The sequence below is a fragment of the Anolis sagrei genome, chromosome 4 (genome assembly GCF_037176765.1).
Source record: "Anolis sagrei isolate rAnoSag1 chromosome 4, rAnoSag1.mat, whole genome shotgun sequence".
NCBI classification, from domain to species: Eukaryota; Metazoa; Chordata; class Lepidosauria; order Squamata; family Dactyloidae; genus Anolis; species Anolis sagrei.
The window spans coordinates 130,708,726-130,731,742 of record NC_090024.1 but is presented as its reverse complement, the minus strand read 5'-3'; the positions used below and the strand labels follow the sequence as shown (position 1 = coordinate 130,731,742).

At 38.3% G+C, this 23,017-nt stretch overlaps 1 protein-coding gene across 2 annotated transcripts in view; it reads right to left on the bottom strand.

Moving 5' to 3' along the window:
- The window catches only part of SUCO (SUN domain containing ossification factor), a 49,119-nt gene that overhangs the window by 14,036 nt on the left and 12,066 nt on the right, over positions 1-23,017 (bottom strand). Inside the window, exons 3-14 of one of the 2 annotated variants that reach the window (XM_060774355.2) lie at positions 20,568-20,672; positions 19,229-19,368; positions 18,850-18,990; positions 17,142-17,286; positions 15,924-16,035; positions 11,303-11,427; positions 8,146-8,213; positions 7,591-7,698; positions 5,967-6,072; positions 2,392-2,412; positions 2,136-2,191; positions 590-681 (exon numbers count right to left, since the gene is read on the bottom strand). In XM_060774355.2, the coding sequence (XP_060630338.2) occupies positions 590-681; positions 2,136-2,191; positions 2,392-2,412; positions 5,967-6,072; positions 7,591-7,698; positions 8,146-8,213; positions 11,303-11,427; positions 15,924-16,035; positions 17,142-17,286; positions 18,850-18,990; positions 19,229-19,368; positions 20,568-20,672 (1,219 nt within the window). The remainder of the gene's footprint in view (positions 1-589; positions 682-2,135; positions 2,192-2,391; positions 2,413-5,966; positions 6,073-7,590; positions 7,699-8,145; positions 8,214-11,302; positions 11,428-15,923; positions 16,036-17,141; positions 17,287-18,849; positions 18,991-19,228; positions 19,369-20,567; positions 20,673-23,017) is intronic. The other variant, XM_060774356.2, reaches the window with a different exon arrangement.

Here is a 23,017-nt window from a genome sequence, read left to right as displayed (position 1 = left end):
ACATAAAAATAAAGACCCAGATTGCTTAATTTGATTAAAAAACATATTAATAGCGTAATATCTATGAGCTTTTTTTCATGTCAGGAGCAACTTGAGAAACTTCTTGTATGGGTGAACTGGCCATCTGCAAGAACGTTGCCCAGGGGACACCCTGAAGTTTTACCATCCTGTGGGAGGTTTCTCTCATGTCCCCACATGAGAAGCTGGAGCTGACAGACGTGAGCTGACCCCGCTCCCCGGATTCAAACCGCTGACCTTTTGGTCAGTAGTCCTGCCAGCACAAAGGTTTAATCCATTGTGCCACCAGAGGCTCCACCTATGAGCTGAACTACAACATCCAGAAAGATTCATACATACATACATACAGTTTTCTAATCTAGCACCATTTCTGACCTCACCTTTTCCCCTCATTTTTCTTTATTTCTTTTTTCTGGTCAACATCTACAATAACAGTGTATTGTTTAGCCACTTCACCTCCCCTGTACTCAGCACTCGATTTTAAATAAAAATAAATGAATCCCATCAAGGAATTTATAGCTTTTTTGCTGAGAATAATTGAGGACAATTTGTGAGATAATGACTTGCTTACCATAATCTTCATCAAAGAGTTCCTGTCGTTCGGACTGGTACTGTGAGTCTGCTATTTCCTCATACTCTTCAACCATGCTGGTTCCAAATACCCTGTGAACCACATTTTCATTAAATTTAATGAAGATATAAGAAATCAAAGCTATTTCCATATCTTCTTAGAATGCCTATCCAACTAGTATTTTGCACAAAATTAAGAAATGTGCCTTTCCATTCCTTACTATTTCAAGATATCCATGTGCTTGACTAGTTTACAATCTTCCATATTGCCCTTTCAAAGGAATAGTTTTCTCTATAGAGCCTCTTAGATTCTCTAGTTCAGGGGTTCTCAAACTTTTTCAGTCGCAGAGCCCTTTTTGAAGCAAAAGTTTATTGTGGCATTCCAAGAAATGTTCATATATTATATTATATATTACTAGAAGTCCCCTGCCACGCGTTGCTGTGACCCAGTCTGTGTATATGTGTTTGGTGTGTATATATATGTGTGTTCGCATATATATGTGTGGTTTTGTGCATGCATTGTAATGTAATTTTTTTTTTGCTTTTTAAGTCCCTTCTGCTGTGTTTTTCAGTGTTTTTATGAGTGATGGTCACTCATTGGCCTGATAGGTGTCTTGTGTCCAAATTTGATGTCATTCCGCCCAGTGGTTTTTGAGTTATATTAATCCCACAAATGAACATTACATTTTTATTTATATAGATGTTAAATATAATGTATATAGACCAGGAATGGGCAAACTTTTTGCCGCATTGTGTTTTAAAATTTGACAGATGGGCCAGGACAGTGGCAGATGGAGAGTGTTTGTGTGAACTTATTGAAAAAAACATGAACAAATTCATATGCATACTGCACATACCTTGTTTGTAGTGCAAAAAAAGTTTAAAAAGAAAGGAAAAGAAAAAATACAATATTTAAAATGTGCAATCATTTTGAGCAACATAAACTTAACAGTATTTCAGGGGAGGACGAGGAGGGAACCAGGCAGCCCCTCAATATGCTTCACGGAGTCCCAAGTGTTCCATGGAGCACACTTTGAGAACCACTGCTCTAGTTGTTTGCAAATATTGAAAAAACAATATCTTTCAGGCTAGACAGAATCCTAATTGTTTCAATGGCTGCCAAAACCACCAGCCTCAAATCCAGAGCAGAATTAATAATGTTGGCCCATCTTATCCTGCAAAGTTATATATTTTGGTACAAAGTTTTACTCCAAGACACTGCAGAAGCCTCCCTTCCAGCATCTGAAGTTTCCCTTCCCTTTAGAAGCGAAGACCTCCATCTAATGACAGACCATTCCTCTCAATCTCAGCAAGGGCATCCCATCCCCATCCTCCCAATGTAAATCTCTTGAGATGGGGGGACAGGGGGACCAACACCATCAGGGATCTTAGCTAGGGTAAATAATTATCACTAATTATTTTAAATGTGTCCCCCTTTCCCCTCCAAATAACAACATACTCAGCTGAACAGAGAACGCTTAGTAGCTCAAGTACAAGTAAAATGACAAGGAGGATCCCAATCCAACTATACAAAAGGAGAAAATTACCTTATAAGGCTTAAAGGACAAAAGTGTTCTGATCCAAAATGTGATACCAACTCCACCTAAGTAAAACAAAACAAAAAATAACAACACTTAAGAACAGAAACCATAAGAATGTATCAGTGGACAGTAGAAAAGAAAGACTAAATTCATATTAGCCATATTATAATCTTGCCAGATTTTATTCTTGCATGCAATCATGTTGTGAGCCACAGTGTGTATCCATGCCCTAGACATTCAACATTATGAAGACGTTGCTAACCTTTAAGTACTTGATGAACATCTGAAGCAGAGAAAAGAAGAAAAAAAAGAAAGAAAGAAATGTCAGTAGGCTGTATGCATGCCACAGGCAACAATAACCTATTTACAGAAGCAAAAAACAGGAATTCTACCAATTCCTCTTCCTGCCCTCTCCAGCCCCTCCAAAACAAAGCTACAAGAGATTATTTTACAGGAAAGGTAAGATTAATATATTAAGGACTAGAACATGCCCAGTCAAATTATACTAGCTTCTAATTGTTATATGGCCAGAGTTTCTGCCATGCTTTTAATTAGAGAGCAGTAAGAAAAAACCTATCTCACAGGGAAGACAGTGACATTCAAGAGCTTAGTTGTTGAATTGCTTGTATTTCACATGCCTATCAATTTTTAATTTCATCTACACACCACAGTACAAAGGGAAATATTTTGAGCGATAATTGTAAAAGAATTTAACAAAATTGAAGTGTTTAAGAATACTCATAAACATTTTAAAATTTGTTTTATTGTCATGATGCTTTACAAACATTATCTTTCCCTGGGTATAGAATCATAGAGTTGGAAGAGACCCCATAGGCCATCCAGTCCAACCCCCTGCAAAGAAGCAGGAGAATTGCGTTTATAATATCTCCACTCTCTAAATTGCACACTTGCTGGACTGCTTGCAATACTGTCATTGCAGGTTCTTTTTGCATGCATGTGCACATTGTTTATTTGCATTTTCACTTGTCACTCTTCTATCATGGCTTTTTGGAAGTTGCCGCAAGCCTCCAATAATTCTGATCTCAGATTTCTTATTACGTATACAAAATTCCTAACAATTGTGAACTCCTAGTTGCCAAATTGCAATTTCCTCAATATTTTAAATTATTCTCTGAATTCCCAGCAATATTTTTCTTTTTGCATATACATTTTTTCTTTTACTACATCATCATACTGTATCTCTCTTTATACACAACACATGGAATCTAATCATACATCCTGAAAAAACCCATAAAAGCTAGCTGATGAACAGCAAGGCAAAGGACCTGCCTATAGGTATAGCCCAGTGGTTCTCAACCTGGGGTCCCCAGGTGTTTTTGGCCTACAACTCCCAGAAATCATAGCCAGTTTACTAGCTGTTAGGATTTCTGGGAGTTGAAGGCCCCCAGGTTGAGAACCACTGGTATAGCCGAACACTTGTTGTAGGTGGACTGAGGTGAAGGCAAAAGAAAGGGTTTGGCTGTTTAAATAAAATTAAATAAAAAACCTACATTCACTGATTCATTGTTGTAGCCAACTTAAAGTCACTAAATATTAAATGAAAGGATTGGTTTGAAGATTAAGGGGCAAGGTCTATGTTAGTATCTCAAGGACAGAGTAGCCTGGTAGAAATAAGCTGTCACCAGTGATTGTGGGCAGTGATGTTGCTCACAATTTGCTCTCCCATCCCTCCGGGAGACACTGACATTCCTCTTGCATTCTATTCAATTCAACTTATTTTTACCACCTGGATCCAGTCACAACTGCCCTCAGTTATCCTGGGAAATCTCTAACTGCACAACAGCAGTTGGAATTTTGCCCACATTTTAGTACTCTTCCTTTCTAACCCCCGTTCACATGAAAATCTCTAGGATCCTATTATCATCTGGAAATCTTGTCCTTCTCAATTGACATTGTGTATATGCAACAAACGAGGTGGTTTATAGGTTTTGGTATTAGATACTGGTTTTGCTACAACATTTTCAGGTGACAAATTAAATTAATCCACAAATTAAAATAGGGGTTGGAATGTACCTAAAATTGTATACAGATCAACCTATTGCCAATGTAGGAAACTTGCTGTGGCTACACCATCCATAACAGGTGGCCAACCAACCATCAAGTATATTTGTGACATGTGAAGTAACCACCCTGAGTCCCCTTGAGGGCAGTCTATACATAAAGTATTATTATTCTTTCACTGACACAAAAACACAGTATGTCACAGCAAATAAGATCTATATGCTGGATTTCATATCAAAAAATCACAAGTCGAACACTTCCCTTGCGTCTAGGACTGTGTGATGTATTTTCGAATGATGCATGCAGATCCAAGTAAGGGTGCCTTTTGCAGTTGACAGACTGTGGATTTTGTCAATGTTTATTGTTTCCAAATGCCGGCTGAGATCTTTTGGCACAACACCCAGTGTGCCAATGACCACTGGGACCACCTGTACTGGTTTATGCCAGAGCCTTTGTATTATTATTATTATTATTATTATTATTATTATCATCATCATCATCATCATCTCAGGAAGTTGTGTAACAACATGGTAGGCTTTCAAATCAATCTCCCCAAGCAATGGATACTTGCTATACAGTTCAGTATATTTACATAGAAATCTTTACAATATATTCCTCTTCAAAATGAAGTGTTGGCAGTGCCGAGATATACAAAGCTGACATAAAGAAATAAATAAAAAGTCTCTCATGTATGTGTGTGTGTGTGTGTAAGAGATAATGCTGGGGCTGAAATTAATATAAATATATTAAAAACTAAACCTTACCACTTAAAATAATCACACCTAGCTTTTAGCCTGTTAGACCTTCTTTCATTTTTAAATGTGTGGGCAATATCAGAAGATTCAGGGGAGAGTTTCAGTTAAGACCTGCTAATGGTTGTAACTGGCAAAAAACAAAACAAAACACAGAATCATGGATTTGGAAGGGCCATCCGCCTTCTGCCATGCAGAAACACACAAACAAAGCACTCCCGACAGATAACTATCCAGCCTCTGCTCAAAAACCTCCAGAGAAGCAGACTCCCACCAAGCTCCGAGGCAGCATATTCCACTGCTGAACAGCTCTTACCATCTTTCCTTCTTTTCTTTAAAAAGTTGACATAGTCAGAAATTCATTTCAGATTATAACTGCATAGCCCCACTGCAAAGTGACAAGCTTTGCATTAGAGGAAATTGCTTTAGAGAATGACATTAATCTTTTTTTACTTGGGAAGAGTATGGAAATACTAACAAAAAACGGATAGGGAGTCAGTATGCAGCTCAGACTTATTTTAAAGGGACAATGGATTAAAACACGTAAAAGTAACAGAATTGAAGTTGCCCAATTATTCTAATAGTGATAAACACTATTTTAACTATTTTAAAACATGAAAAAACAGGACTGAACACAAGAAATGGAATTATAATCTCAGTGAATAAATTAAGGCCACTTAGTGCAAGTGTCTCATAAGTGTTTTTAATGGCACATAATTAGGATTGTAGTTGGAAAAGAGCAGAGAATAGATGACAATGCCAAAGAGAAGTAAGAAAACAGGGCAGTATTTCAATTGTTCTCTTTAGCAACCACAAAAAACCAAGGAAACAGCAGGAACTGTTCTTTTGCCAATAGCATAAGGTGTGAGGACTGAAAGGAGTCAATGGTACCGGCAACAACTGTCAATAGCTTCACGAGTATTTCGTAGAAATACTTGTGAAAATGCATAAAACTTACTAAGACAGAGAGTCCAGGCAGGCAAGTGTGAGGATTTGGCTTATGATAATCCACTTTAAATTATTAATCAGAGACAGATACTTGCAATCACTGTAGATAAGTTACCTTTACATATTTGGCATACATCTGCTCATCCAGAGGAAAACTCTGGACATTCCTCTCATCTCTAGCATGAAACGTGCCTAGCTTGATCCACTTATTTGTTGGATACCTGAAACAGAACAAACACAATTAGTATCTGAACTAATCCTACTTCAGTTTTAAGTAGTTCTTTTTCAATGAAAGCATACCAATTAGTAGAACTATTAAAAGTACCAGTTATTTGTACTTTAAAAGTAGTGCTCACACATATAAAGCATTGTCATTGAAATGGCTGCATTCTAAATCACCTGGCATAGTGGTTGTCAGAGTGGTCCAGAATTTCTATATTTATTTATTTATTGTATTTGTATACCGCCTTTCTCAGCCCGTAGGCAACTCAAGGCAATTAACAGGGCAAAATTCAATGCTTACAATGTCATAAATACAATTAAAAACATAACATATAATAAAAACTAAACAAATCAATAAAATATAAATTCATAGACCTCACTACCTCTGAGGATGCTTGCCATAGATGCAGGTGAAACGTCAGGAGAAAATGCCTCTAGAACATGGCCATATAGCCCGAAAAAACCTACAACAACCCAGTGATTCTGGCCATGAAAGCCTTCGACAATATATTAAATTCATAGTGTCTCCTTGTTGAAAATGTTGTCCGGACTCATTGTCTAGTCATTCCATTTTCCTATGTCAGTTACTCTGCATTTGCAAACGCTTGTTCAAAAAGCCACGTCTTGATTTTTTTCTGGAATGTTAAAAAGGAGGTGGGTGATCTAATATCTATAGGGAGGGTGTTCCACAGCCAAGGGGCCACCACCAAGAAGGCCCTGTCTCTCATCTCCGCCAAACGTACTTATGACAAAGGCGGTAACGAGAGCAGGGCCTCCCCAGACGATCTTAAGGTCTTACATGGTTCATAAGGGAGATGCATTCGGACATGTAAGTTGAGCCAGAACCGTTTAGGGCTGCTATTGCTATGTGCTATTGCTGAACACATGATAAACCAAGCTAGGCACAGCATATTATTTGAGAACACAGAAATTCTGGACCACTCTGACAACTACTATGTCAAACTATACAGAGAACCCATTGAAATCCAAAAGCATATAGACAATTTCAACAGAAAGGAAGAAACCATACAATTGAACAAAATTTGGCTACCAATATTTAAAAACACAAGAAACGAAACAATAACTAATGAACACTACCCAGACACAGGAGGTCTCCAGGCAGTAAGTGCTAGTGAACACCACCCAGACAAAGGATGTCTATGCAGCAAACAATTCAAAAGGGCATTGAGATCAGCCTATTTCCATGCACATGCGAATGGGTGGATCCTACTCAACACATAAAAATCTAGCTTGCCAATTGCACCCTTTACACTTGTTTAACAAACAATGGTTATTTCCTCCTACCCTGGACATCCCACAGGTATATCAATTCTACTTGCTTGACTACTATCAGATCCCCTGAAGATACCAGCCACAAATGCAGGCAAAACATCAAGAGAAAATGCTGCTAGAACATGGCCACACAGCCCAGAAACCACACCACACCCCATTGATTCCAGCCGTGAAAGCCTTCAACAATACATCTTTCTAATTCATATTAGTATTATGAGTCATACCTGTCACTGATAGATACCAGGAAGTCCTTGGGAGTAGATGAAAATAACTCATGATTTGCGATATCCAGCTGCCTTACTTGAATTGGTTCACAAAGTTCAACAACAAACCTTTAAAACAAAAATAAATAACATGAATAGTGCTCTGATTTAGGTATTCTTGTACAGCAAGGGACTGGATGTCCATTGTGGTCTCTTCCAACTCTATTATTTTATGTATCATTACTAAGAAACAGCATAATCAGTGACTAATATGAAGCTCATCCAGGATATAAGAATTTCAATGTCTTTCCCTGTTTTGATGAATAATGAAGATGTCTAAGCAGGCTTTAAGGAACATGTAACTCTCCAAATGTTGTTGGACAGAAACTCCCAACATTTCTCACTATTAGATATATTGGTTAGGGCTAAGGGAAGGTGCAGGGAAACAAGGCTAGAGAATTGAATGTTTACAAAAATGGTGAAGTTTTTTGTGTATGTGCCAGCTGTGGTTCTCACTGCTCCATATTGACTGGGGGTAACCTTGGTTTCCCCCACTGCTACAGAAACAATACTTACCAGATTTTTGTACTGCATGGATTAAGCATATAAAGGTCCATATTCTCCATTAATATTGCTGACGTACTCTGTGAAGAATAAAAAAAAATAAAGACTATAGTTTCCTATTCTATTCAATAACTAATTATGCTTTAAAATGTGCAAAAGAAAAACAAGCAATTTTTTGCATTCGTTTTCAGTACTTGCACACATGGTTTCAGTATATCGGTATTAAAGAAACAGAAGGCAGTTTAACATGGGCAGCAAGGTTGCGATGTTTGCTTTTAAAACAAAAACAGTTTCAAAAGATATATTTATTATTATTATTTACAGTATTTATATACCACCTTTTGTTTGCTTTGTTCTGTTAGAAATGTAATATAATTGACTGGTTGCCCTGACACGACAAATAAATAAACCCCTGGGGGGGACTCAAAGCGGTTTACACATAAATAATGGCAAAATTCAATGCCTTACATTGGGCATCGATACGATACCAATACAAACAATTAAAATAGTAAAACCACAATTAAACATAAATCAAACTATACATCAACAAGCATTAAAACAATAAAACAGTCTCGTCAGTCGAATCGCCATTCCAGTCAATGTCCCTCTAAAATGGTACATACATCTACTGTCCGAAGGCCTGGTCCCAGAACTAAAGATTTCTGAGCTGATAATTTGATTTGAGCACCAAAAATGAATGAAGTTCACTGCCTTTTCACAAATGCTCTTAAGGCTACCCAATGTTTTCTTCACTCCAGCATTATAGTGTTAAACAACTGCCAATCTTCCTCATCATTCAGAGATCCAACAATCGATCCAGGATTATTTTCTACCTGCCTACATTGTAGAAGGTCAGAGCAAATATCTTCAACACTACAGTTTTACTGGTAATGTTATACACATCTAAAACATGGGCAACAACAAAGGTAGAGGAGGAAAAACTGGTTGTGACTCAGAGAACAATGGAAAGAAGGATGTGTGACGTAACAATAAGAGATAAAGCCAGCAATAAAGAGCTGCGTCAAAGAACCACGGTACGTGACGTGGTCAATGAAATCTATGAGGCAAAAAGAAGAAGGGCAGGACATATAGTACGAACAGAAGACAACCGATGGGCGTGTCAACTAACAAACTGAATATCAAGAGACCATAAATGGCCCTTGGGCAAACCTCATATGTGATGGGACAAACCAATGGCTAAGTTATTTGACTAGAAATTGAAAACAAAAACACAGGATCATATATTTTGGCAAATGGTAGATTTGCGTGAAGCCCAAAGGAGTGGATTAACAACAAATAGGACAGGATAGGATAGGATAGGACAGGACATTGTAAAAAAAAACCTGAGCTTGAAATTTGCAGTACATGTTCATGTACTGTATAAGTCAACATCATGTATAAATCAAAAGCAGGCTCTGAGGCTACAATTAAGGATTTTGATATGACCCCTGGATAAGTTGAGGGTCAATCCTCAGAGAAGGGAAAGTGTCAGCACCTTCACAAGGACCAGCCTTAGCTGGCTGCTGGAACTACTAATTTCCTTCCACGTATTCAAAACAGCCAGAAATATCCCCTGAGTTGGAGAAAATACATGGGATCGGCCACTTTTTTATGTTCTTAGGACAGACTAAACTCTTGCCTTTTGCCATTTTACTCAGAGATAGTTCCTTTTCCGATAAGAGTTAAAATATAGTGCAAAGAATGACTTGTAGATAAGTCAACCTTTTTTGGATAATGTTTTGACTAACATTTCTAGACTTATATATGGCTATATACACAACATCGCACAAATCTTATATCGCAATAAATACGGATCACAGGAAGAAAAATATCACAGCTTTATAAATCCCTGCTTTATGAATCCTTGGGAATTATATCATTGGTTTGTTAATTATATTAGTCCTCCGAACACAAGAGTAATTTTTCCAAATTTGCAATATCAGCTATTTACAAAAAAAAACTTTCCAAAGAGATACATGAAATTCTCTATTTGATATCCAGCTACACAACAGTGCTATAACATAATCACAAATTTCACAAAATTACTAAAAAAAATGGTGCATTTCAGGAAAAGTCTGCCTGAAGGGCAATTTCACAAAGCCAAGAAAAAATGAACACATGGGTTGTATGCAACACCCACAATTCCAACTTATCACTGTCAACATCAATGGTGCTGCCACTTTCATAAAACTGGTTTGTGCCACAACTTATTTAGTCTTCCCTTCAGTATTTCCTTTCCTCCCAAAAGGAATTAGAATCTGTCGTTTATTTAAAATTTGAAAAAGAGTTTCTGTTGAAATTAACTTCATGCCAAATATCCATACTTGGACAGTTGTTAATACCACAATCCATGTGTTCAAACACCCCAACTGTTTTTATTGTACATATTAGTACACGATTTATTTATTTACTATATTTATATACCGCCCCTTTCAGCACAGAGGCGACTCAGAGCAGTTCACAAATTGGCAACAATTCGATGCCTCAACAGTTATAACAAGATCTATATTTATTATGTGGTCTTTGGATTTGTGGTTCTGAATCTATTTCCTGATGTTCCTAAATTTATTACCAAAGGGCCATATAAAGTAAAGTGTCTCAAGACTAAACTAATTTAGAAAGCCAATATTTGCTTAATAGAAATGTTCATGAACATTTAGAACAAGGGAAAGTAAAATTCAATTTATATCATGTCCTTGTATGAAGAAAAAGATAAGTTAACATTTTTTGGTATCGCTTTGCCAACATATACTTCAATTAAAAATTTGTAATTTCCACTTTGGGGGGGGGGTGAAAACAAAACTCTGGGGTATCTTAAAGATGAATAGTTTTATTCTGGCAAAATCCTGTGGGCAAGAGCTGTTTCAGATGGTCCTTACAAGTTTTTTTTTATGGTTTGCATCGTGTGATTTGTTATGTCTTATATTTTGTACTTCTCACTGACTGGTGCTGTTGCTTTCTTGCTTTCAATTTTTTTCCCCTTCAAGGGAGTACTTGATCTCAGAATTACCACACACTCTACAGAAGCTAACAGCAGTTGGAGATCTTTTGCAGTATCTTGAAGAGTCTGCTCCTCTGTAAACAAATCTTGCTAAGAAAGTCCTATGATTGCCTCATCTTAGGTTTGCCATAAGTGGAAAACAATCTGAAAAGACACAAGTATAGTTACCTTTGCTTCTGGATTAGCTGCTAGTATCTTAGCACCACACTCAACTGAAGCATAATTATTCCTATTTTTTTGGACCTTTTTGGTGGGATGCTGACCTCCATTGGAAGATGGGTGCATGGACTGACCTGCATACAAGACAAAGAATACAAGGTAAAAGTTCCTCCTTGTTTTCTTCCCCAAATTTCATATTACACTTTTTTGTAAATTGGGAAGACAACCATCTGTTTTCAACGAAGTGGAGAAAGTTTACAAAAGGAAATAGGAAATCTCTTAACAAGTATTACAGAAAAGCATCCTAGTATTAGCCAAAGGCCCATGATGATCCAAGAATGCAGAACCAAGGTGGTTCTTCTACTACCTTAAACTACACATGGGATGAAAGTTTAGCAGTTCCTTAGTATTATCAATGGTGGAGCCCCCGGTGGCACAGTGGGCTAAACCCCACTGATCTGTTGGACTGAAGACCAACAGGTCACAGGTTCGAATCCGGAGGAGAGTGCAGATGAGTTCCCTCTATCAGCTCCAGCTCCTCATGCAGGGACATGAGAGAAGCCTCCCACAAGGATAGTAACACATCAAAAACATCCGGGCGTCCCCTGGGCAATGCCCTTGCAGACAGTCAATTCTCTCACACCAGAAGCGACTTGCAGTTTCTCAAGTCGCTCCTGACACGACAAAAAAAAGTACTATCAATATTCATTGGTGCTTTACAGCAGTGTGTTCTGAAACTGTGATCCTTCAAGTGTTTTGGACTTCAGTTCCCAGAAATCTCAGCCAGCTTACCAGCTGTTCGGAATTGTGGGATCCAAAGTCCAAAACGTGTGGAGGAGCACAGTTTGAGAAACTCTGCTTTACAGCATACTAAAAGTAACTACACTGATGAGTTTATAGTTGAAAAATGCTACACAAGGGGGAAAATAGGTGAGAAGTCAAATTCAGATAAGCTGAGGAATATTATATCAATTTGGTTACATATACCTACAGGCATAAAGCATAAATATACATAGTTGAGGAAGTGAGATAGAATGTAACAGGATCCAGAAAGATGCAAATCATGACCCTTGTTCTAAATTTTCAAAGGGCTGCATAAGTTAATACACATGTTTTCAGATCTTTACAGTGATGTTAGTGTTTATATCTAAAAATAATAAGTATGCTAATCAAACGTCAGTTTGCCAGGGTTTAAAACACTCTTTTGTTATAAGTTCCATAACAAAGAGTCTTGCATTAATATATTTAGTGTGCCATGAAGTCTTTGTCTTTATTCACACTTCTTCTGTGAATATAATTCAACTTAGTAATTTAGGGTGAGGATGATGAGACCATAAGGGAGATTCAATCCAAATCCTGCTATGAAAGAACTTATGGTCAGAGCACTACCAACAGATGGCTTCAGCTTAAAACCTCCAGAAGAGAATCCACCATACTCTGAATCAGCATATTCCACTCGCAAACACCTCTTACCATCAGGAAATTATTCCTAATTATTCCTCTCTTTTCCTGCAATTTGAATCTATTGCTCTATGCCCTAGTCTCTACTTTAGCAGAAAACAAGTCTGCTCCCTCCTCAATACAACATCCTAGCTATCATGTCTCCTCTTTCAGCTTTCCTTTCTCCCTAAGCTGGTCTTCATAGGACACTGTTTCCAAACCTTGTATCATTTTGCTCATCATCCATTTTTTACCATTTCAGTCACACGTTCCACCTTATAAATATCCTTCTTGAACTGTAGTATCCAGAACTGGATTCGGTATTCTATACGAGACCTGACCAAAGCATTACAGAGTGAGACTATGACTTCCCTCAATATAGACACTATTCTCCTACTGATGCAGTCTAGAATCGCACTGACTTTTTTAGCTGCCTCATCACACTGTTGACTCGCGTTCAGCTTATGTTTTACCAAGACACCTAGAACCCTTTCACATGTACTGTTTTCAAGCCTGGCGTCTCCCATCATTTTTATTGCCTGAGTGTAGGACCATACATTTTTCCCTGCTGAAATTCATTTTGTTACTTTTGGCCCAGGTCTCCAATATGTTAAGATCATTTTGGATTCTGATCTTGTCCTCTGGGGTACAGCTATCCCTCCCAATTTGTTGTCATCTGTAAACTTGGTAAGCATGCCTTCTATTCCATCATTTCAGTAATTGATAAAGATGTTGAACACCTTTGGGCCCTGGATAGAATTCTGTGGCACCCCACTGATCACTTCTCTCCATGAGAACCCTTTGGGTTTGGCCAGTCAATGCACTCCCACCTATTAGTAACATTGTCTGGACCACATTTTATTAACTTCTTTGTGAGAATATCATGGGAAACCTCATTAAAGGCCATACTGAAATAAAGATATGTTATATTCATAGCATTCCATTCATCTACACAGGCTGTAACTCTATAAACAAAAAGACATAAGATTCATTTGATGACCTGCTCCAGAATACTTACTTCATTTATTTATTTATTTATTTATTTGCCATATTTATATACCGCCCCTCTCAACCCGGAGGTGACTCGAGGCGGTTTACAGTCGGTAGTCAATGCCCCCAAACAACATACAGTTAAAAACATTACATATAATATAAATCATATAAAAGCAATAAAACAATAAAAACCATAAAACACAAGTCCTCAGCATCTCATCACGAATATCATTTTTCCATTGCATTGTCCAATTGTTCTGTGGATCTCAATTAGTCTGTTACACTGCGCCTGCAAAAGTCTGCTAAAACAGCCAGGTTTTGACTCTCTTTCAAAATGTTAGGAGGGAGGGGCTGATCTAATATCCTTAGGGAAGGCATTCCATAGCCAAGGGGCCACCATTGAGAAGGCCCTGTCTCTCGTTCTTGTCAATCGCATCTGCGAAGAGGGCGGGACCGAGAGCAGGGCCTCACCAGACGATCTTAAGCGCCTAGATGGTTCATAGGGAAAGATGCATTCGGACAGGTAATCGTTTAGGGCTTTAAAGGCTAAAGCCAGCACTTTGAATTGTGCCCAGTGGCAAACTGGCAACCAGTGGAGCTGGCGCAACAGAGGAGTTGTGGGCTCCCTGAGCGCTGCTGTTAACAATCTGGCTGTTGCCCATTGGACCATTTGAAGCTTCCAAACAGTCTTCAAAGGCAGCCCCACGTACAGTGCATTGCAGTAGTCTATATGGGATGTAACCCGAGGGTGGACTACCATGGCCAAGTCAGACTTCCCAAGGTACGGGCGCAGCTGGTGCACAAGTTTTAACACAAGTTTTAACTGTGCAAATGCTCGCCTTCTCACCGCCGAAACCTGGGGTTCCAGGCTCAGCGATGAGTCCAGGATCACACCCAAGCTGCGAACCTGCGTCTTCCAGGTATTGATGTCAAGATGACTGCGCTGTAATATCTTGGGTCCTCTTTTTTTCCCTTTTTGTCCTACTTCCTCTATGCAGATGTACCTCCCTCCTCAGACCAGAGTTTCAGATAGATGACCTGAACCTATTCACACCAGAACAATAGAACCCTAATGAGCAAGCAAGATCGCCTCCACCCAACACACACAAACAAACAGCCTTCCCTGCCCTGCAAAAGGTCACAACCTAAGCTCAACAAACTCACCAAACTGACTATGACTGGAGAGGTCTGCCCCTAGAAACACAAGCTCACTTTATGCCATTTCTTCCTCCACACCCACACAAACACCCATTTGTCTCACCTGTTCATCTTGCCCTGTGCACCAGGCTCCTGTACACTGAACTCCTGTATGATAAGCTCCCAGAACCTGTACTGTAACTGTATATTTTGGATCCTATTAAATTCTATCCCACTCCCACAATTGTAAAAATGTGCTTTATACCAGAGGCCATATGTCCATTCGGTGCTGCATCCAAAGAAATGGGTTTATATCCATGAAAGTTCACATGAAAATAAAAACTAGTTATGGCTAGCCTATCATACCCATGGAGTCTGCATCCATGGAGTCAACTATCCATGCTGGGAAATATTTTTTAAAACTTTCAAAAAGCAAGCCTTGATTTTGCCATTTTAAATAAGTGACACCATTTTATTATTTATTTATTTACCTTACTTATATACCGCTGTTCTCAGCCCGAAGGCGACTCACAGCGGTTCACAACAAATACGAACAGCAAAAATTCAGTGCTACAGTATAGAAACAGTTTACAACCTAACACATTACACAATTAATAAACAGTTACTACAATACCCATTCACTGTCGTCTCGTCATCAAAAACATGTTCCAGATTCGTCATCCATTGTTCCATTCCAGTGTTCATTAACCAATCTTTGCACTAATTATTCGAATTTATCATGCCATTGTAAGTTATTATAATGGAAGCAAGTAAAGCTGGACACTGGACTAATCTTCCAAAGGAAGCTATGGTTGCTTGAATTTCAAAACCATTCACAATACCTTCAGTTTGCTTCCTGAAGGAAATCTGTATTCTACATTTTAAGCGAAGGCCAGACTCAGCTCTTCTGATTTAGGATCAAATTTATGCTGTAAATAAAACTCCTTTATATAGAAACTTACAGAATCCTTCATAAAGTCAGAAAGCATAGCCATTTATTAATACTGGATTTTCAAGGGAGAATTCTGTTAAAGGTTTAACTGAAAAAAAATAAACTCACTCTTTTCTTTTTCCACTTCCATAACCTGCTTCTTCCATTCATCAAATGTGGGGATATCTCCTGGGTCCTTTGGAGCTATTACAGAAGTTGGATCGATTTCTCCCATTTTTCTCTGCACAAGCCAACAAAATTATATCAGATTTTTAGCTATTAAGAAGGTTGAGATTATAAACTGACAATACAGAAAAATATATAAGGCTTATCATGAAATAAACAATGAAAGAGAAGTACAGCATAATACCAATACTGGCAGGTTGAGAGGTCTGTTGAATTGCAGAATTTTATGAAAAAGCCAGAAGCACAGCTTACATTTGAAAACAGTTATTGTTGTTGTTAGAGACAAGAAATTCAATATCTTCCCAGATGCAGACATAGTCTTGCATTAGTGAGAATGACACTACTTAATGTACTAAGTACATAATGTACTACGACGGGGACCAACTTGACACAATTACAGATATCAAAATTGAATGATGTAGTAAATGAGAAACAAACATTTATACTATTTGTAGTATTTGACTTTTCTGTTAGGTTTCTAAAGGTCAAGTCATATTCTCTATTACCTTAGATACTTTCCTAATTGTTCTACTGTCTGTTGGAAAATAGCTGGTAATAAAAGGGTGGCCTTTTCCAGATACAGATGCTTAAGCAAGTTCAGATCATTTTACTCCAACAGGAATTTTGAAATAGGGTTTAGGATAATATTTTACTTGCCAGTTTGCTGATTTGATGATATTTTATTGCTATATCTAAGTTTTTATTGTTTTAATCTCCTTGCATTATTTATTGTTAGATACTTTTTCACAAAAATGTAGAAAACAAATGCAAAATACTGTATAAATAAAATCAACAGCTACAGTCAGTGTTATCACATATGAAATTTAGCATCATTTCCTAGTAGCTGAAAGAGCTATAAAAAGGGACAATATTAGGCATCTATCTGTAGATGCAATGGACAACTTGTAGGTCTCCAGAGACTGCTGGACTATAACACCCATCAGCATGACCAAAGGAGTTGCAATCCAAGAGCAGCTAGAGAGACCCAACTTGCTCGGCCTTGACCTAAATCCAAGCTGTAAGAACACATTACTAGAAAGAAAGAGCTGGGAAGCTACCAAGTATCTTTAAAACATCATAGGTTTGTCATCTATTGCGAAATACAAAATTTTCTCTTACACAGTTCACATTAATTAGGGTATTTTGAGTTATACCACATACCTCCCCTCTTAGGTTACCCGAAGTATTAAGTGCTGATTTCGGATCTGTCTTTTGCTCAGGTGCAGCAACTTGAGGGTCAAATTCTGATTTAGTCGTCTTTCCCTTTCTGTGTGAAGAGATATTTTCTATGTGTTGACCTACAAGGCTAAAAAACTGTCAACATTAGAAACTCATCAAGAAATACTTTTAAATTTCAGGTTGCGAGTGGTCACATCTACATAAATAAAAGTCAAAATGTAAGTATATACGTTTATATGTATGGTTAATCCACAAAGGTTCCTACATGGTTTCATGGATCTGGACTGAACTTGGTACATATACCCTTCATGATCCAACAAAAAATGTGGATGGGATTTGGGGAGACGGGTATAAAATGATGGGAGTTGAAGTACAGCCATATCCAGAGAGCCATGTGAATATCGCCAACAATGGATCTGGACCAAATCTGGCACATATACCCGTATCAACCTAAAGTGGCAAGGTTTGGGATGACAAAAATGATTAGAGTTGTACTCCACCCATATCTAGAGAGTTGCATCAAAGCCACTGACAATGGATCTGGACCAAATGTGGCATGCATACTTTTCCTGGCCTGCTTAAAATACTGGTGTAATTTGGGGTGGGGAGCTGATAGAGGATAATGGAAATTGTAGTGCACTCACATCTGGAGTCACGTCATGGCCACCTTCAATAAATCTGAACCAAACTTGGCACACATACCCATCTGGACTACTTTAAAATACTGGCAGGGTTTGGGGAGGGATGACAGAAGATGATGGGAATTGCAGTCCACCCACATCTAGGGAGTCGCATCATGGTTCTGGGTCTAGTGTCATGGTTTACTCCAGATGATGGATCTGAACCAAACGTAGCACACATACCTTTTATGATCCAACTTAAACTACTGATGGATTTGGGGAGGAGGAATGATAGAGATGGTGGATGTTGTAATTCACCCACATCTGGAGAGCTGTATAATGGCCACCTGCAATAGATCTGAACCAAACTTGGTACACACACTCCTCAGGATCCAACTTAAAATATTGGCGAAGTTAAGGGAGCATGATAGAGGATAATGGGAACTGAAATCCAGCCACATCTGGAGAGCTCTGTGTGTCTCACCCACAACCAAAGGCATTCTCCTCTTAACCAATCAGACAGTTGACCCTACTTTCTAGCCTACAACTCCCAACATCATTACCTTACTACACAGCTTAGGGATGATGGGAGTTGCACCTCAACAAAAAGGTGGACCCATCTGACTAGTAAGGAGCAGACACTTGAGTTCCACCCACCCAGATCTAAGGCTAATGGAAGTTTGTCACCAGACAAAACTAGGGCTGATGGGAATTGCACCCTGCCAGACCTGGGGATAAAGGGAATTATAGCTACCCAGATCTGGACCCAATTCGAGTTACAACCAAATATTTATTATTAGTAGTAGTAGTAGTAGCAGTAGTAGTAGAAGAAGAAGAAGTAAAGAGTATCTTGCGTTTTAGCTTTTTAATATACCTCTGTATTTTAGCTTTTGGCCTAGATTTTAATGATTGTAATGTATTATGCTAAGACCAAAGAAGGACTATTCTAATAAATAGCATTACCAAGTACCTAACCCAGGCAACACTGAGTTCATAAGCTAATGGAGACCCATAATGGGGAGCCCAAAGCAGCAAAATAATGACAACACTAAGCTTATTCCAAAACTCACCTGTCTGGTGAAGGAACAAGAGGGGAAGCTTCACTCTGGGAATCAGTTTCAAGTATCCCACCAAGATTGCAGTCAGGTTCTGACTGTTCAGTTTCAGCAGGAGTGATTACAGGAATGTCAAAACTGGAATTTTCTATCACACTGAAGGGGAAAAAAAGATGAACATAGGCTTTATATCACTGGATTTCTCAGTACCCCGTTAGTCAAAGAACTGCACCAAACAGCAAACTAGAATGAGGTTAGAACTTTGCAAAGAAGTCTTCCAACTAACTGTAAAGATTTAAGTACTTTATAATGGTCACATTTCATGGCTTTTACCTAATAATTCTGAGCATGGACAAATTAAAGATAAACAAAATCATAAAATGGAAAGACTTACCTGGACTGAGAAACTGATGAGCTCTCTGAGGTAGGTATACTGAAAGTACTTTCAGAAACACCTGCTATAGTAAAAGATGTTTCACTCAAATCAACTGAAGGTGATTCTTCTTCTGTCTGTAATTTCCCCATATCCAAAACCTTAAAAAATTGAAAACTGTAGAATTATTTCTGGCACTGGAAGATTTTGCATAAGGCACGGCAATGCATAATTAAGTCTACAACTATTTCATAAAACAATTTTAGAAAATGGGATTAAGAAAAACACTTGCTAACAAAATCTCATTAGCTAGACCAGTGGTTCTCAACCTGTGGGTCCCCAGATGTTTTGGCCTTCAACTCCCAGAAATCCTAACAGCTGGTAAACCGCCTGGGATTTCTGGGAGTTGTAGGCCAAAACACCTGGGGACCCACAGGCTGAGAACCACTGAGCTAGACCATAAATGTTAGTTAGTTCAATATTACTTGTCTTTTAATTTGAAAATAATAATATGAACAATCTGCTGTATTTATATTAATAATGATTTAGCAAATAAAATATCTGGCATAAGAGACTTTTTAGACGTCATTGGAACAGAAGTCAAAAATGAGATGTCCATCAACTCTGTGAGTGGGATTGCACTGGATCCCTTTCAATTCAATACTATGGATGTGGACAAGTTGCTGGGGCAAGTAAAGAGGGCAACCTGCTTTCTTGATCCCTGTACCACTTGGCTGATCGTCCAGAAAGAAGATGCAATTTGATCTCAAATACAGCAAATTTCGTACCTCTCAGGCAGGTTCCAGATGATGCTGCTTGGGGATAGCTGCTCCTCAAAAAAGGAGCTGTCACATGGCATCCCACAAGGTGCTATTCTATCCCCAATGCTTTTTAACATTCACATGAAACCACTGAGAGAGATCATCAGGAGAAATAGGGCGGGGTGCTATCAGTATGTTGATGACACCCAAATTTATTTTTCCATACCTTCCAAAAACAGTGTTAGCCATGGATTATGTGTCTCCTTTGAATGAATGTCTGAAGAAAATAATGGGCTAGATGAGGAAAAACAAATTGAAATGGAAGTGTGTCAACCAGTTCTGGATGGGGTTACACTCCCCATGAAAGACTGTGTTTGCTGCTTGAGAGTGCTTCTGGATCCATCTCTCTAAATTTCAGCCAGGTAGATGCAATGATCAGGAATGCTTACTATCAGCTTTGGTTGATACGCCAGTTATGCTCCTTCCTACAATCCAGGGACCTAAAGATGGTAGTGCATGTGCTGGTAACGTCAATGTTGGACTTCTACAATGCAAACTAAAGTATTTTTAAAAAATAAAAGCTTATTGACAACACTTGCCTCCGTTTGCTTTGTGTAGTCATCAGAGTATTCCTCGGGATAATTATTTATGATTGTATTAATGGGCTCTAAAGACAGTGTTCCAACAGATCTGTCGGTCTCCTCCTAGTTGAAAAACACAAAAATATATTTAAATAGTGTCTCTACTTAGAAACCCCACCTTTGAAATAGTACATTTAGAAATCCAACAAGTTCACATTCCAATTTAATGAAGTAGATGGGTTCCTGGGTTAATGTTTTAAAATAAAATTTACTACCAGAGGCAGAAACAGTATCAATAGAATAGGAATAGGCTCCTACACTAGAAAAAAAAAGAAGAGCAGTTCAAAATGTTTCAATATTTTGTTTAATGAAAATTAACAAAATGAGCTTGTGAAATGAAACAACCAGGTGTTGTGAATCTTCTAAAGGCCAAAATTGATCCAGGCATGATTTTGTGTTCTTTTATCAGCCTCTATTCTTTTTTATGCTTTTGGTTGTGAAATTCATAGGCTGTTCTAATGTTACTGCCATACAGGAACACACAATCAAAGCACTCCCAATAGATGGCCATCCAGCCTCAGCTGAAAAATCTCCAGAGAAGGTGACTCCACTACACTCCAAAGCAACATGTTCCACTGTCAACAGCTCTGTCAGAAAGTTTTTCTGAATGTTTAGGTGAAATCTTTTTTCCTGCCTCTGAATCCATTTCTCTCTGTCCTAGTTTCTAGAGCAGCAGAAAACAAGCTTTTCCTCTTCTCAATATGACATCCTTTCAAATATATAAACCTTCAATCTTCTCTTCTCCAAGTCGAATATGCTCAATAATGGATGTTCAGTAAGGATTTCTGGAGGCAGCTACTGTTTACTTTGGAAGACTAGAGTAGAATCTCACTCTTTTCCAGTGAAGCTTAGTTAATTGCGCTGTTTACTGCAGCCACAATGCTGCAACTGAACACTGAAAGTCTTATGTCTCCAGCCCTCCGTCACAACCCTCCCAATGCAAATGCTACTAAAAATATCCAACTGAGCAGATGTAACAAAAAGGGAGAACTGGGCAAGTCTAAAAAGGTATTGTAAAAAGCTTTGTTATCAGAGTGACTTGGCCTATATAAAATTATATTTCAATTTCAAACTTACAAACAAGTTAAGTGAACATTGTGTGTGTGTGAGAGAGAGAGAGATAAAATGCTCTGTGCGTAATGAGTACCTTAAAAACAAAAGAATCAATGAACGAAATCACACCAAATTTGGCAACAAAACGTCTCACAACACTAGGAGTGACCATCACTCAAAACATTATGATTTTGTCATTTGGGAGTTGTAGCTCCTGGTATTCATAGTTCACCTATAATCAAAGGGCATTCTGAACTCCACCAATGATGGAATTGAACCAAACTTGGCACACAGGACTCCCCTGACCAACAGAAAACACTAGAAAGGTTCGGTGGGCATTGACCTTGAGTTTTGGAGTTGTAGTTCACCTACATCTAGAGAGCACCGTGGACTCAAACAATGATGGATCTGGATCAAACTTGGCACGAATATTCCATATGCCCAAATATGAACACAGATGGAGTTTGGGGAAAATAGACCTTGACATTTGGGAGTTGTAGTTACTGGGATTTATAGTTCACCTACAATCAAGGAACATTCTGAACCCCACCAACGACAGAATTGGGGCAAACTTCCCACACAGAACCCCCATGACTTCCCAGGTTGAGAAATGCTGCCTTAAGGCCATCCAGTCCAACTGCCTTCACTAGGGCAAGAAAACATAATCAAAGCCCTCCGGACAAAGGGCCATCCAGCCATTCACACACACACATATATGTATATGACAGATGCAGTATCACAGATTTCAAAGGGACCTCTAAAGAAGGACAATTATATGTTGCATGTTCCAAAGCAGGCAAACCAGACAATTTCCACATCAACACTGACAAAGAAACAGCAAGAAATACTGTTTCCCCACAAGCATAAAGACATTACATATATTAGAAACCAATACTTTCTCATTACTTTATTTTCCAGATCACCAGACTGGGCCACAGCAACGTGTGGCAGGGGACCACTAGATATAGATATATATAGATATATATATATAGATATATATATATAGCCTCTATTAAAATTACAAATGTATATATACATTTGCTCAATTCAGTAGAGTCTTGCTTATCCAACAAACGGCCCGGCAGAACATTGCGAAAATGTTGGATAATAAGGAGGGATTAAGGAAAAGCCTATTAAACGTTGAATTACATTATGATTACGTTATGATTTTACAGATTAAGCACCAAAACATCATGTTTTACAACAAATCAACATAAAAAACAGTTCAATACATGGTAATGTTATGTAGTAATTACTGTATTTACGAATTTAGCACCAAAACAGCCACGGGTTCTTTCTTTCTCCCACCCTGGACTGTGTTGGATAATACAGAATGCTGGATAAGAGAAGGTTGG